This window comes from Phoxinus phoxinus, assembly GCF_949152265.1.
Source record: "Phoxinus phoxinus genome assembly, chromosome: 22".
Lineage (NCBI taxonomy): Eukaryota > Metazoa > Chordata > Actinopteri > Cypriniformes > Leuciscidae > Phoxinus > Phoxinus phoxinus.
The window spans coordinates 5,010,596-5,027,410 of record NC_136897.1 but is presented as its reverse complement, the minus strand read 5'-3'; the positions used below and the strand labels follow the sequence as shown (position 1 = coordinate 5,027,410).

Sequence of the window (16,815 nt, the reverse complement as noted above, 5' to 3'; positions counted from 1 at the left end):
AAGCACGACCCGGAAGACCAGATTGGCTGACGCACGGCTACGTTGCAGCAACCCCACTTTGTGCCTCAAGTTTCGCTGTTTCCAGCCAGAGAGAGAGAGAGAGAGAGAGTACGATGTGTCAGACACTACACCACGCCGTAAGTCACTGAAGAAAGATCCTCAGCGAACGAATTCTGGAACGACGCTTGCCTGTCAGGGAAGGTTGGCATCGCCAGCTATAGAGAAGACTGTGCCCGGAGCTTCAGCGCTTCGCAAAGCGCAACGAATCACCGATACTCTTCCCTCAAAGACGGTGCCACACGGAATTGGCCCCAGGACACATTTCTCTGCTAAATGTCAAGAGAAGAGTGCCTAATCGTAAACACTGGTAAGATGCGTTTTGCGTAGACTATCATTCGACACAGCGTCGCGAGCGTGAAGTCGAGTAATACGAAGAGATTATTCACGCGTTTTAGAGAGGTATTTATAAAGAGAACTGTTAGTCCAAAATAGGTTTATTATGATGTATACTTAATTCCATCTAAAAAACAAAGAGTTTATTTTAATTTTATAGCAGTTTTTAATGGTTTATTATAAAGCAAAAAATATTAATTTATGCATTTGTATGGCTGAATAGAAATAATAATAATATTTTATTAAATACAAAAATACTTATTGTGTTTCTAAATCCGTTATCTAGGCTACTACTGCGGGCATTTCGGGTTATTAGAAATGACAAAGAGTGTTATAGCCTACGTTTTTCGTATAGCTCAAAGATATAGTCACAAGTGCTGATAATATTAATATAATATATTACATTATTAAAAGGGACATTGTTAACTATGCCTTTTTGTAAACATGTTCAAATAAAATCCAAATTTAACAGACCAAAATGCAATAGCCTACATTTACACCGCATACACAATATAGCCTACAAAGCATATATATTAATGAAACAATGCATGAAATAATGTACATTTAAGAGATTCATGTGGAAATGTATGCTCGTGTTGATACGGTTTTGTTATTTAACAAACCAAGAACCCAGCACACGTTACGAAAATCATTTTCCGCCAACATTTTCAAATGGGAATTTGAATGATTCTAAATGTGAAAGCGAATGTGCCGTGGGTGAGTTGAGGAATTAGCTTTCTCGGGAATGCCCCAAGGACGCCTGCATTAGCCCACCTGTGCTGTTTATTTAAATCATTGACTCCAAGAGCTGTCAAGCACAAAAGAAGGGCGGGCGCGCTGTCATCACCCATCAGATTTATGACCGCCACAGGATCATTTTCCGACTACACAAATGCCATCACTCAGAAGAAGAACTTTACCCAATATGTCGCGCAAGACATAAACCGTGCGCGTTAGAATAAACGCAGGAAGGGTCGTTTAATACCGAGAACGCATGCACACATATGAGACTTCGCCTCAAAATAATGTGGATTGTTGTTTGAAATAAAAAGAGGGTGAGACGCTTTGCTTTCAATCCCTGTTATTCATGCTCCAGCAGAGGACAGGAGGCTTGTGACTTTGCCTGTGCTTGTGTCTGCCCCCGAGTGCCCTGTCACAATCTAATTACCCGTGAGTAAAGGACAATACCGCTTCAGCTGGTCTGTGTCATTCCCCCTATATCCCAGTGCCTGCTTATCTTCACAAACCCTTCTGCGCCGCTCTCTGCCCCCTCCTGCCCTCCTTTAACCCCACGGAGAATGATAAATGCGCGGTGAGGGAACGAACGGCCAAAGCCATTTCACGGCACCTGTTAATTAAGGGAATGATTGCCTCCATTTTCGCGGAGCTTGTTTCCACCGCGCTCTCCATTATTTTTGATGCAATTAATTTAAAGCAAAGTATAATGTGACATCACAAACATGATGTCATTGTCGTCGTCACAGTCACACGTGTTAGACGACACGACTCATGTTACATAAGAAATAAAGTCTGAATCTGCACACGCATTTAAAGAAGAGTGGCCCACTGAGTTAGAGTCCTCAGTCGGGTCAATCTCTTTAGTAACACCCCCCGACTTTAAATGTTAAGTCCCTAAAAGGACAGTCCCTTTTGTTCTAACGTCGAGACCTGGATTACCACAGGTAGGCTATTTAGTTCAGGTATTCTCTAAAGAATATTTAGCCCTAGGTGGGCAAGATTAGCGCAAAAACTGGCGCGCGCGTGCACACACACACACACACACTAATAAACATGTATTGCCACATTTACACCACAAATACGGAACTGAAGCTGCATGTAAGGTGGCATAGCCTACCACTAAAATATACATTTACATGCTTTGATTCACACAGCGGCAGATTAAATATTAATTAATTTACACCGAAATTACGACAGAATAAATGTTATGAAATAACGAAAATATTTCAATATTTGTATTTCAGATATTGAATATTTAATGTCCCATAAGGGCTGAGGTAGGTCAGAGCAGGAATATTAAAGTTTGGCTTTTATATGCCACTGCGTTTTTACACAAAATTTGTGTAAATATTTGTGGATAAGCCTATTAAATACGCCGTGTTGCGTTTCAGTAGCACTCAGTCTGTGATAAAGCAGTTATGACAATGTGAAAGACCACTGTATAGGTTTATATCAGTTTCCATTTATATCTGCATAATCTGCTGTTGATGTGGACTGTGTATAAAATGCATCATTACACAGCAAAACGAAGCGTCATATTTTATTGTAGGCTACATTCTAATTTGTTGGCTTCAGGCTGGGCTCTTTGTGTTGTGTAGGGCCCCTGGCAGGAATCCAGTCCGTTAAAGAGGGATTTAAACATCTGATATTGTCACACAATAAGGCCAAATAGCCTGTTTGAGCATCTTTATACACCCTTCGTTGACAGAAGCTCTGTGGTTTAAGTGCTCAATATTATTGTTCAAATTAATTATTCGCTCTTCAGCCATATACCAAAACTCTTACAAAAATAACTAAAAAATAACTCATCCTCTTATGATGGTTATATGATTAGATGGAAACATGAAAACACACTATGCCTATTAATACTCAATGTATTACACTGTAGTTGTAGATAGCTGTGGAAAAGTCTTTGCAGTGCGTAGATCTTTTTCTTCTTTCCCCGAGATGACATCAAGTCATGGCGTCAGAGTGGCGGCCGATAGGGGCTCTGAGCTCGCGCTTCAATTATTGCCTTTCAATCTTCAGACTAAAACTCCTGCTTTAAATAATAATACAAATAAATAGCCCCATTGTCAGAAAGACATCCCATCATTATTTCTAGGATAAAATGTAGCCTATAAAATCAGTTAAAACTCAATTTTGTTAAACCGGTTCTTGGCTAGACCTGAGCTGTAACTCCATCAAGGAAACAAAATGACCACAACAGTGTCTTTCTCGATAGATGAAAAACGAGCCGGAGCGCCCTGGTAGTGGTAGTCAAGTCTATCTTGTGTTATCTTTGATTGATCCAACCAGACAGACAGGTTAAATAATTAATATACACAAAGCGTTATACAAGCAGTTAGAGGCCATAGAAGCAGATATCTGCACGCTTCTATATCCACTATAGGCCTATTACATTTGGAATAAGTGCTTATTTATAGGCTATTAGATGATTTGAATTGGAGCTTCCACTGCATTAAATTAGTAGGCTATGCAATTTTTTTAAACGAATTTAAAACGCGTGGAATAGGAAATATAGCCTTTTTTGACTGGATAGACAAGCACATTGTTTAGCCGCAACAATGTATTAAACCCTATGAGGTCTTCAGTCGACTAACCTGTGTCCACAGTTTATCTAAACGCTTATCAAGCTAATTGGCGTCGTTCTGTCTTTCTGCCTGCGGTGGGTGAGCCTGATGCTTGTTTTGCCATGAGATAATTGTAAGTAAGAATCAACGAAGCTGCCCTAATGGCCACCAATTGGCTCAATTTGGACCTGCCCATGCGACCTGTCGGCACCAAGGAGACACGGACCCGCTATTAATATGTAAAGTAACGTTTGATCGCTCGAAACGGCATACAAAGACTGTTTTCACAAGAAGAATGTGGTGAGAACTAATTTAAAACAATTAGACGCGCAAGAACAATAGCCTCAAATTTGAGGACCATAAAATACTCCTCCCCAATTAATGCCCGAGGTGCTAGGAATCGTGTTTGTTTGCATTAGGCATATCGCACGTGACACTTCACTGTTACCGGTTTTGTTGTTTTAAGCAATGTTAAAATGTTAATGGTCAGGCAACAGGTCTTAATCACAGTATTAAGTTCTTAAACAAAAGTTTATGATAACTGCAATAAATCATTTTGTTTATCAATAGCCTAGAAAAAAATAAAGTAATTACACTATTCATTAATTTGTGCTTTAAAAACAAAAGAAGTCTAACCAATGTAATATTATTATTCGAATAAAAAAAATGCAGTATTTTTGTCTTGATAAACGTTCTGAGGCCGTACAAGACGTCAGCATTACATTCTTAATTTCAGGTTATTCTGTTAGTCTTTGAGAGAGAGAGAGAGAGAGAAAAACATTATTACATCATCAACTTGAAGCTCTAAGAAAGGTAAAAAGATGTGAATAAATTGCTTCGCTGAATGATGAGTCTCTCAGCTCTCTGGATGTGGAGCACTAGGCCGATAGTCGCCGTGGCAGTTTGGAAAGCACGATGTTCGAGCCAATGGCAGTCAGCGCGATCTGCTATTGGTTACCAGAACGATCCCTGCCAGCCCGCGACCCCGCCCATGTTCGTAAGATATGGAATCTACTGGCGCCAGTTCCGACAGTACACAGGCACAATTCATTAACGAGACTTCTCTCCGCTTCACACAGACGCAGAGTTTTAGAGAGTTTAACGATTGGGCTGTGGACAATTTAAACCAGTGGCGAATTACGAATGTCAACAGACATCTTGAGGATTAACATTCTTTGCACAGGACTAACACGGGAAAAAAAATAAACTGAGGATTGTAGTGCTGAAATGCTACGTCGCGCCGTAAGTAGCCTACTTGCGCTATAACGATAGTTCTTTAAAATTGCGCAGTTGAGCTTGTAATGAAGCGACTTATTTTAAGTTGCGTATTTCGGTAATGTGAAGATTATCAACTAATTTAAATCTGTCTTGCAATGTATTTAACGTTAAAATTGAGATGCATCTTTTTTGTTCTCTTACAGGTGTTCCTAAGCATTCTTGAAAGCAAAGAAGCAGGACCTCTTCTCCAAAAATAAGGGCATAGAAAGTGAACAGAGCATCACCAACTGAAGCAGAACGACAAATATCGTAATAATCTAAAGGACCTGGGTCTATAAGTGTCCAAAAGGTTTTCAGTAGGCATCTAGAAAACTTTTTTTTAACGTTTTCTAAGCGCGGACACTTCAGACATGGAGGTTGCGGCCGATCAGTCTCGATGGATGGCCCATCATCATGCGGTACTCAACGGCCAGCACCCAGAGTCACATCATCACGGGCTTACACATAATTACATGGAGCCCATGGCCCCTCTTCTTCCCCCGGACGAGGTGGATGTGTTCTTAAATCACTTGGACTCGCAGGGGAACCCCTACTACTCCAATTCTCGGGCCAGAGTATCATACGGACAAGCGCACGGTATGATTCATCTTTATGTCAAATTTCTCTCGCATGAAGTAGGCTAGCTTATAATATTTTAATGACAAAATGTGTAAAGGTAGGCTATCTTGTGAATATTTTAATATGTAATTTCCGATTCATATTTCAGTCACACTTTACATGAATCATGAATGAAAATAAACTAATGAATGTGAATTAATTTATAAAGCTGCTTGAAATAATACTGTTACTGTTATTGCTAAATTGTTTAACCTATTATTTATACTTAAATGTGTTACGAACAGTTCAGTGTAAAATGTTGCTCATATTTATGGCGAAAGAGAACATTTTTGTTTATGTTTTTTGGTCGTATAGCCTATTCTTGTGCTAAGGGTTAGTAAACAAACTTGACCTTGTCGACACCATTTATGCCCATTTTGTGTCATTTGAATATATAAAGGCTACTGTGTTACTTTAGTACAACTGTGTTGTGCGTGTAGTGTAAAACCGAAAGATTTTGATTTTACTCACTTTGAGGTGCGGCCTAAATGCGGGACTGTCCCATAGTCTCGAGGCTTAACCAAAATATGCTAATGTAGGCTTAATGTTTATTATTTATACATTTATTTATTTTCTGTTGTTTAGCAAAAACTTTATGAATATGTACCTGGCAGACACCAATTAGCCGAGCAAAAGGATGACAAAAAATGCGTTTAAAATGAAAGATATCAGATTTCTTCTCTGCGGTGCGAACTGTCATCTCCAAGAGGTGCGTGTTGAAATGTAAAGATAAGAAGAAAAAGAAAATGTCCAGCGAATGATTTGATGAGGAAAGGGAAGTTCGTGTCAGGGAGAGAGAGGGGGATCAAGGCACTTCCCGGATGCCAAATCAAAACGAAAAATTCCTGATGAACTTCTTAGTTCCAAGTGTCTAATTTGTGCGACGAACAGGCTGAGAATGCTTCGTTAAAAAAGTTGTGGTGTGTCGCTTTTGTATGGAGATTTTCCGTCTGTTTGAGTAAGTGCGTTTTTATTTTGAAAATCATGTCGACACGAAGAAAAACATATTTTAAGTGTTAGCGAGCAAACACTGGACTAAAGGGTGAATCGGCAAATGCGGGTTTGTGCATTATTGATATTTCATACAATTTTATTTGATCTCAATGTCAAGTTCGTATTGTTTGAGTAGGCTACGGAGTCAACAGGTGAGGTTGAACAGTAGACATTTTGTTGTTTGAAAAACAAACTGGTGTTTCGGCAAAAACTGTAGAGATTTAGACATTTTGCTAGTAATTTTCATTTCGAATTGAGCTTTTATGTTCGTTTCTATCTTGTATTTCTCAGCTCGTCTCACGGGAAGTCAGGTCTGCCGGCCACACCTCATACACAGTCCCGGGATCCCCTGGCTGGACAGCGGGAAGGCAGCGCTCTCCGCCGCGCACCACAACGCCTGGGCGGTCAGTCACTTCAGCAAGCCCGGCCTGCACCCCGCCAGCGCCGGCTACCCGTGCAGCAGTAGCTCTAGCACCGCTCCCGTCTCCTCCCTCACATCCGCAACACACTCCAGTCCACATCCCCTTTACAATTTCCCCCCAACCCCACCGAAAGACGTCTCACCGGACCCCGGTCCTTCTTCTCCGACCTCCACCACTGCAAGAATGGACGAAAAGGACTCCATCAAGTACCAAGTCATCGCTGATGGGATGAAAATGGAGGGATGTAGTCCTCTTCGGGGAAGCCTGGCAATGAGCGCCCAGACACCGTCCACGCATCATCCCATCCCGACCTACCCAACGTACTCCCTGCCCGCTCCACACGAGTACGGCGGCGGGCTGTTCCATCCTGGTACCCTCCTCAGTGGATCCGCTTCGGGCTTCACACCTAAATGTAAAAGCAAGACGAGATCGTGCTCAGGTGAGTTACTTTAGAGCTCTCTGACTCGATCATGAAGTGAAGAATTGATACATTTACATTGGGTTGGATAACATTTTTACAAATAATTTTTACATCAGTTCATAAAAATGTTACATTTACAGAATATATAGCCTATGTAAAGTATAGGGTTGAAATATCCTATGTGTAGGATTTTTTTTGTGAAAGACTATTTGAAAATAATGTAGGCTAATTAAGCCATATGCTATAGGCTACAAATGAATCCCCAATGGTTTACTGGCCTAGATATTTCAATTTTCCATTATCACATCTTTTCTTTTCTTGGACACAACGTTTTAATCTAATGTGGAGTTTACTTATTTTGTTTTTGTGTAATTAAATGAGTTCGGCCGCCATTTTAGGAATCTCCCTCGAGGCAACTCTACACCACAGTTTTTTAATTATGACACGCCAAAAGTTTCAGCAGCTCTTAAACATGTTACATCAAAATCCATCACCACTCGAACGTGGCATTTCCTATCAAAATAGTGGTTATCATACATAAACTACAAACCCAAGCCAGCTGTTTAGGGGGAAAAAGTCGATAGGCTATTTTTACGTAGCCTTTTTACATGTTTAAATACATTTAAAGAGGTGACCTGTAGGCTATATTGCATTTTTTTGAACACACTGAATGTAGCCTACTTAATTGTGAAGACAATTTAGATAAAATTTGAGAAAAAGTTGAAGAAACAAAACGTAGGCCTCTAATATTATGATAAAACATTTTAGAGTGCAAGGGATACAGCCAAAAAAAGATAAGATCATAAATACCAATCTAATAGTGGAGCTATATTGAAAACGGCTTGATAAAAATAATAAATAAAATAAAATATGAAAATGGCGCTTTTGGCGAGGTTGCAGACCTTTTGACATTAATTAGCAAATTAAATGACACACAAACTTCTATATATTTATTCCATTCAGATTCGATTTTTTTCTGCGTGTTAGGTCTCAAGATGAATGATTTCATTTGGCGGGCTGCGTGTTGCCTCACGCTTTGTTTTCCTTTAAATGTAGCCTTAAAACGTTGAGGAGTCACGACGCGCTGGCTCCAGTCATATCCTGTATAGCCTACCTTCAGTTGAACAAATCACGACATACTCCCCCCTCCGCCCTCCTACGACCCCAATACTAACAAAACCCCGGCGGGACAGGCCTTCACAGGCGACAGGACCCTGCTGTTTGTGTGCTTATTTATGCACGACGTCGCACTGCTATCAAATAACATTAATTTGAACTATTCCTAATATGTTACAGTTACAATATATGACACTTATTACATGCAACTATAATTGGATATTACATTAAAATAGGAATAACAACATATAAATACAAGATGCTTAATAAATGAATGAATAATGTATATGAATAATATAGCCTATAACCTTCAGTGATAGCCTATGAATGTAGAAAATTTAAGTTTATAGGGTTCAGTGCATTGGTGAATAGAACCAATTTTGAACTGTATAGTAATATTTTTATGTTAAATTAATCGTAAAAACATGATTGGGCATTGAAAAATAAAATAAAATATTGATTTGTTTTAAAATTCAGAAAATATGAAAGGAGACTGTGAAAGGCAAATGCATGAAAGAAAAAAAAGATAACATTTTTTTTTTTTTTAGAAATATAATAATATAGGCTACACCTCTGATTTAGGTTAACCTCTATTTACTATTCGCTATATTCGCAGGGCTGTTTTCACCTAACACTCCCAGCACCAAGTTTCAGTACATTCAAGATGCAAGTGAAACTTTAAAAAAAGGGTTGAAAATGACTGAATTACAACATTACATACACTTCAAAAGAGCGTCCATTGTCCGGGCGTATTCTTTTCTCTGGTCAGGGTGGGACAGCGACTATCTCACATTATAATGTGAATAATGGAGAGGTGCTCAGGGGAGTGAGGAGGAAGAGCATGAATTAAAGCGCAGGGCCCTTTCCAGCAGGTTAGGGTGCTTTACTGTGATATGACACCTGAGAATATAGGACAAGCCTGGACAGCTGGCTGATAAACAGGAGTGAGAATATATAACATGGAATTAACTCACACTTTAATCAGCTTCTTCTTAAAGTGTCTTGGAAATGTTGTATATGCAAAAGAAGACTGATATTTAGGGTTCTCTCTATAGCAGAAAAATATTTAAACTATAGCAGTATTCATTTTCCATTATGCAGCGTACATTTTTTAAAATCTCATCCACACATGCACATTCATAAATTTCGATATCAGTCATGTAATGCGTCCAGTTCAGATGAGAGATTCCAATGTGAATGTCATGTTAGATGTTGGCTAATTAACTTGGGAGTTGTGTTTCTCTGCCCAGTCCGTGACCCCGTGTTCCTGTATTGTAGATCGAGTGTGAACTTCTTAATTATATAAATTTCCCTTTGCTTTCCCTCCACTTGAATTCTGCACAGAGGGGCGTGAATGTGTGAACTGCGGAGCCACCTCTACCCCGCTGTGGCGGCGGGACGGGACGGGCCACTACCTCTGCAACGCGTGCGGCCTGTACCACAAGATGAACGGCCAGAACCGACCCCTTATCAAGCCGAAGCGCAGACTGGTGAGTAGATCAGCACTCGTTCAGTTCCTTACACACGTGAGAAAGAGGGCTAAATAGGAGCACTGAGCAGAAAGCCTGAGCACAATTCCAGGAAAGTTATATTTTCCCTATAATCTTCCTGGAATTGTTTGTCGCCCTCACCCCCTGGTGATCCCCTACTCTGCCTGTTACAATACTGCTACTATTGCCATTGTTCCCGCTATCATTATTGCTTCTAGTTCTGATACTGTCACTGATACCAATGCCCATGCCGGGACAATTATCACCACTCCACACTGAGAGAAACCTGTTGCTGCACTTTTGCCTGAGCGCATCTGTTTACATCAAGCGGTTTGATCCTGTTGTTCTTTTTCTGGCTGTGTTTAGAAAGCCACATTGGTTTTGTTTCGTGTGGCTGGCTTATGATTCTGGTTCCATTTTGGAATCGCTGCCAGCAGAATTATCTCATTTAATCTCGGTGAGACGAGATGCTTAAAAGCAGATTTTAGATTTTCTTTTATCTTAATGGCTTTTTACATTGAGATTATTGATTGAAGGCTCAAGATTATTTAGCTGTTTCCCTATTGAGAAATCATTAAGATGTGTGAAAAGTCAAACTTGATTATGCTTTGGTTATTAATCTGCTGTTTTCCATGGTTCAGGGCAGCTTGTAAACAAGAAGGATCCTATATGCTTTTATTTAAATACAATTCATATCTCGCCGGGCAGGGGTGAATGTTTTTCCGACATCAAGATTCGACGAAAACAGATGACTTTTGAAGAAAACAGGCAGGATATTATTTTCCCAAACTAGATAGATTTTTTTTATTCACATAATCTTATTATATCGTCTAGCGGATGAAACTCTATATCTCTACCTCTGTCTCTTTACACTGTTATTGAGTCATTTTTGCAGTCTTTCAAAACGTGACGTAATATTATCATAGAGATTCATTTGGAGACACAGCAAGCTGTTTAATTGAGTGAGAGCGTCTTTTTCTATCAGCCATGTGTAATAATTTAATTTTCACTTGGCTAAGTGACCATCAGAGTGTAAATATAAGGGTCTCAGAGGGAATCTTATTTCCAGTGTTGTAAAAGAGACACTTACACACTCAGCGAGAGAAAAATAAGCCTTGTAGCGAATAACAGAGTGACATATTCAAAAAGGAATTGAAATTGCAACTGCAATTCCCAATTATGATGATCATTATTATTTTTAGCAGTAGTAGGTGTAGCATACTAGCTGTTAGTTTCTCTATATGTTGAAAAAAAAAAAAGCCACAGGGTTTTCCATGGAGTCAGTGTGCTGGCCCATGCTTTTGCATTTTGGGCTGAAGTGTTTTCAGAGCGCTGTTCAAAGGCCATCCAGTTGTTTCCTATCCGGATATCTGCCCGGGCCCGATAAGGAAGCCAGGCTCCCGGGTGTTTCCGTCTTCAACAAACCCGGCTGAATTTTCTCTGGCCCCGGCAGGCCCGAATGACATCTACTGTAAAGCGATTATCAGAGCACTATGTGTGAAGGGGCTGGGGCAGGGATTGGAAAATAAATGGATTTATACTCTTTGCTCTCTTGTTTGTCATGCTCGACTGGCACTGAGTTTAAGTATCGGAATGTGCGTGTTTTTGTTGTCGTCTGCGTTTTGTTTAATTTCTATTCAGAGCGGCGTTTTTTTTCTATTCGGAGCTTCCTTTTACAAAAAATGATTATGTAAATCGTTAATGAACACAAACTGCACATACTATACGTGTTGGACTGCAGGGGAATTGCGTTGTATGCCTACTATGTTTCTCATTATGTGTGAAAAATTGATCCGTAATGGACAAAAAGCGAACAGAGGATTGATGACCCGGCTTTGCAGACGCCCCGCCCACTAAAGCGTTTGATTCGTGGCGCGGAGAGCAGTGTATCGAAACGATATAAATTAATGATCTGTACTGAAATATGACAGAATTTAGCTATTAGATACAGGTCAGAAAAAAACACCCCTTTTTTTCTAACCGGGGCACAAATTGGAAAATTGAATTTAGCGTGTTTAAATGCACAGAAAAGGCTATATTTAATTAGTCCAAACACGGAGGCGAGTCCTTGTAAGAGATGTAGTTCAGGCCGCGTCGTTGCGGGATAGTTTTGAAATGATGTCTGGTGCAGAGTAGGCCTACACATGGGTGAGTCATAATATTCGCCACCCCATCAGATTCTTATCATGTATAGTCTACTTTTATTCCAACCCAAATCCGAAATGCCTGTTTGATATCAGTGCATAGAATAGAAATGCAGAATTGAGTTCATGCAGTCCGATTGTAGGCTATTCAGTACAATAAAAAAATATCTCAATAAAAATAAACATTTATTATTATTAATAATAAAGTTTCCACCAAGTAATATAATGGATTAACCTAGTCTTTTTGTTACGGTTGACGAGCAACTTCACGCAATATTAAATAACCAGGCTCATCCATTGAATGTAAACGGATTTAGGCTATTCGTTTTAAAATGGCTACATCCTTTTTAGACGTCCATGAGATTGTTTAAAAATGTCGTTATGGATAATGTATGTGTTAATGTGGTACCCAGTATTAAATCCTCTGTTTTTCTTGCCCATACAGTCTGCTGCGAGGCGAGCTGGCACCTGCTGCGCGAACTGCCAGACAACCACGACCACTCTGTGGCGGCGCAACGGGAACGGTGACCCGGTGTGCAACGCCTGCGGGCTCTACTACAAACTCCACAACGTGAGTATTTAGAGTCGCAAACATTGAAAGTGACAGCGAAGTGCTCAAGTGGGCGGACAGCTTGTATCGATTGAAGAGAGGGTGAGAGTGAGACCGGGGACGCAAAGCCGGCTTTCCCTGTCAGACAGAGCCCGTTGACCGTTTTCTTTTTAGATTAATCCAGCTTTGTTTCAAAGGAGGGCGTTATTCCCAGGAGGGACGACAGGGCGGGTCTGCCATTCAAGATACGGCGTCAGTTATAGGCTATCAATTCGGAGTTGTCTGAAACTAGCCTTTTTAATGTTAAGCTTGGCTGCGATCTATTTAGCAGACGAATAAATACATTTCACCTTAATGAAACAAGCGAAACAAAGGAGGAGAGAGAAAAAACGAAATTGCGTGACAGCTGAGCTGCTGAATTGCTTGGTTTTCGTTTGAAATGCAACACTAAAAGCATAATATTGACTAGGCTACATTATAGCCAGCCTTTGATGTATAATTTGTGTTAAATATTACATCTAGCCTAAATATAAATAAATGTTTATATAGCATACAAGCCAAGTGTAAATTATAGGCTACAATTAATTTGAATGGAAATGTATGGGGATATTTAGCCTACAGATAATGACATTAAAAAACAGGTTATATTTGATGAAAAAAAAAACTTATTTTGTATATTTGTATAAATATATAATAAAATAAAATGGCAGACGAAATTCTCTATTGAATCGTCATATAAAGATTTGAATGATCCTCGTGCGATCTATTGCGATGGTTTCCTCAAGCGAACGCGTTCTTTTCTCAAGCGTCCATTCAACTAACTTGTAACTTTTGTGTTTAAAAACCTGTTTGTAAAACATGTACTTTGAGACCTCATATCCTTTTGTTTTTACTTCCTTTGTGCTCATCATTAACCTACCCTATCTCGTTTCTTACAGGTCAATAGGCCACTGACCATGAAGAAAGAGGGCATCCAAACACGCAACCGCAAGATGTCCAGCAAGTCCAAGAGGAGTAAACGATCTGGCGAGGGTTTCGAGGAGCTCTCCAAGTGCATGCAGGACAAGACCTCTCCGTTTGGCAGCCACAGTGCTCTGGCAAGCCACATGCCACACATGGGCCACCTGGGACCGTTTAGCCATTCTGGACACATGCTGCCCACGCCGACTCCCATCCACCCCTCTTTCAGCCACCCTCACCATTCCAGCCGCTCTCCCGTCTGGGCCGAACCTCACTGAAGACCCACTCGATCGCTAGCTCCTTTCTACCGAAAATCTCAATGCACTCAAGAAATCTCCCCTCCCGTCAAGAAATCTTCCACAGGCGAGGGACGCGTGGCGGGTTAGTTCCTGGTCGGACACTGCAGAGGAAGGTGCCATCTCATCAACAACCACGTCAACTTGTATAGAGGACGGTTTAAAAAGACGCTGAGGACCCTCACAGACAGAGCAGAGGGAGAGAGAGAGAGAGAGCTGTCTTTGCTTTTAGCCTTTCGTTACGTTTTACTGAGTCACTTTGGTACTGTCCTGAAAGAGAGGATATGTCTTTGCAGAATCACTGTGGCAGTTCCTTTGAGAACAGCCGCCTCAGAAACTCTCTAGTAAAGAACTCGCTCTGAATCTCTAAGAACATGATGAGTCAAAGAGAGAGCGAGACAGAAAGAGAAGACCACTAAGTTTATCCCCCCTAACATGCTGGAATACCCCACCCCCCCACCCCCACCCCACCCTTGGGCATGATTCCCTCTGAATGGACTCTATGGATACGACATACAAGCAAAGAAATGTTTATAAAGGTTAATTGTTATTATCGTTATTGTTATTATGATAATTTATTTTCACCCTTTATCTCTTATTTCGCTTTCCTCAGAACACATTGTTATATTATAAATATTATTTGATTGTTATTGATAAAAAAAACACTGACCTATCCTAGCCAAGGCAATGTTGCTGAGCTGTACGTTTTTATCATTTTCCATTAAACAAATAAAGGAAATAAAGTTTTAATACTTCATCTTTTCCCCCCCGAGTATTTTCTTCCTAACGTTCTGCGAAAGGCACAGCCACTCTTCACCTAAATGGAGGCATTTTTGCGGCTACAGGCCGGTTTGATCATTTATGTTTCCGATTCCAGGGCATCGTATTTCCCAGCATTTACTGTAGTTTAATATGAGAAATGCACACGAATGCCAAAACATGCACCAGGCCGAACACAAACACACCCAGCGCTCGGATAAGCTGCTGTTCCGTATACTGAGTGTCAGAGGGAATTTCACCTAGGCATCGCTGAGTTCTCAGGTAAGCGATATCAGATGCACATGCTAAGTGCCTGAACTGCAGTGTGTCTGGGTTTGTTCTGTACAACTGCAGCTGGGGAAGAAGGAGACCTATACGGCATACATAAGCCCCCCGGGGTGCCTCGATTTGACCCAGACAACAGGCTCCAACCACTGGTCCAGTGTGGGGTTCCAATCACATGCAAATGTCATACCGTACAGAATGCATTTAGATGGACGAATTTGTTGTCCCCGTGTCCTCCTTTTCAACTGACCTGCTCAACCCCCTCACTTCTGGCTTGTCTTTCTGGAGCCAAAGGAAAAGTAAGCAAAAGGACAGCAAGTTTTTTTTGGTGGTAGAGAGAGAAAAAGAGAGAAAAAAAGAGAGAGGGAGAAGAGGAAGGAAAGGCAATCAGTCCAGTCCATGAACAAACACGTGGGGGGCAGTTTGGAGCCTTCTCCCACAGATGTGCTCGCAGCTGAGGCTTGCAGGAAACAGCTCTTAACCTGGTCTCATTTTCAAGCTATTTAACCCAGTGCGGCGACTGAGGAAACCATCAGCCCAGCCAACAGTTAATGAGAGAGACCCAACAACAGCACAGATCATGCTGACGAGGGCCGACTTCAGGTCAACACCGACTCTTGCACAAGTGCAGATGCCCATCCCCCCATCCAAATAATCACACACCACTCTTTTGTTTTCTATTCTATTCTATTCAAACTAGTGCTGTCAAATTGATTAATCACGATTAATCGCATCCAACATAAAAGTTTGTGTTTATATAATATATGTGTATATACTATATTATTATATGTGTGTGTGAGTGTTTGTGTGTCTGTGGACACACACACACACATATATATATATATATATATATATATATATATATAGAGAGAGAGAGATATACATATATATACACATATATTATATAAACACAAACTTTTATGTTAGATGCGATTAATCACGATTAATCGATTTGACTGCACTAATTCTATAACATTCACAGAGGCATATATCAGTGGCGTGATTGATCTTCGGTAAATGAGCTGAAAGGCAATCACTAAAGGTTTTCTTGAAGGGATATTTACCCAAATTTTTAAATTCTGTCTTCATTTACTCATGTCGTTACAAACCCATAAAACGTTAGAAACACAAATAAAGATATTTCTAATGATTTCTGTCCCTCCATTAAAAGTAAACTCCAACAAAACTTTGACGCTTCAAAAGGTTAATGAAAAGATCGTAAAAGTTACCCATATAAATTGAGAGGTTAACTCAACTCTTCTGATTAGATTGAATTTTGGCTTTTATTCTGCACACAACATCATATATGGTAAACAGAAGCTCATCCGTTCTTGCTTGACACGTGAGAATCATTTGTCAGGTAAACATGTTCAAGCTTCATTGGTAAATTGATTTTTGTTGAACTCGAAGTCACAAGTTCTTGTTGGTATATACACAAGTTCTTGTATAATATATAGCCTATATTAGGGCTGTCAAGTGATTTGAAAATTTAAATCTAATTAATTACACAATGTGGCGATCAATTCATCTAATTAATAGCAAATTAATCGCACATCAAATTTGGCTGAGAAATTACCCCCAAAAGATAATTTTAAATCATTATTGTGTTAAATGAGAAAAGCATCAAATAGACTACAAAAAGTAGCTTTAGAATTTTTGATTCATCATAGAATTTATTACACATAAACTTTTTAGGGTTCCACAGCAATGAGGGACAGTATGATGACAGAACTATAACTTTAATAGGATTTGTAATAATATGGAAATATTATTTTTTAAATGAAATTATGCTCTAAATAA

The 16,815-nt window shown here is 40.0% G+C and overlaps 1 protein-coding gene across 2 annotated transcripts; it reads left to right on the top strand.

Moving 5' to 3' along the window:
• The first annotated feature begins 88 nt into the window (after positions 1-88).
• On the top strand, positions 89-14,733 carry gata2a (GATA binding protein 2a). Of its 2 annotated transcripts, none has more exons than XM_079597935.1 (6): positions 89-367; positions 5,126-5,558; positions 6,864-7,433; positions 9,876-10,021; positions 12,611-12,736; positions 13,654-14,733. In XM_079597935.1, the coding sequence occupies exons 2-6, from the start codon at positions 5,333-5,335 to the stop codon at positions 13,951-13,953; spliced, it is 1,368 nt and encodes a 455-aa protein (XP_079454061.1). In that variant the 5' UTR covers positions 89-367; positions 5,126-5,332; the 3' UTR covers positions 13,954-14,733. The 2 variants fall into 2 exon arrangements, with proteins under 2 accessions (XP_079454061.1, XP_079454060.1); XM_079597934.1 differs by lacking the exon at positions 89-367 and adding an exon at positions 4,733-4,946.
• Positions 14,734-16,815: the final 2,082 nt, after the last annotated feature.

Excerpts from the sequence above, each read along its gene's own strand:
- gata2a (XM_079597935.1), top strand. The coding sequence starts at position 5,333 with ATGGAGGTTGCGGCCGATCAGTCTCGATGGATGGCCCATCATCATGCG. Across the intron at positions 5,559-6,863 it reads ATCATACGGACAAGCGCACG|CTCGTCTCACGGGAAGTCAG; the intron begins GTATGATTCATC and ends TGTATTTCTCAG. Across the intron at positions 7,434-9,875 it reads CAAGACGAGATCGTGCTCAG|AGGGGCGTGAATGTGTGAAC; the intron begins GTGAGTTACTTT and ends AATTCTGCACAG.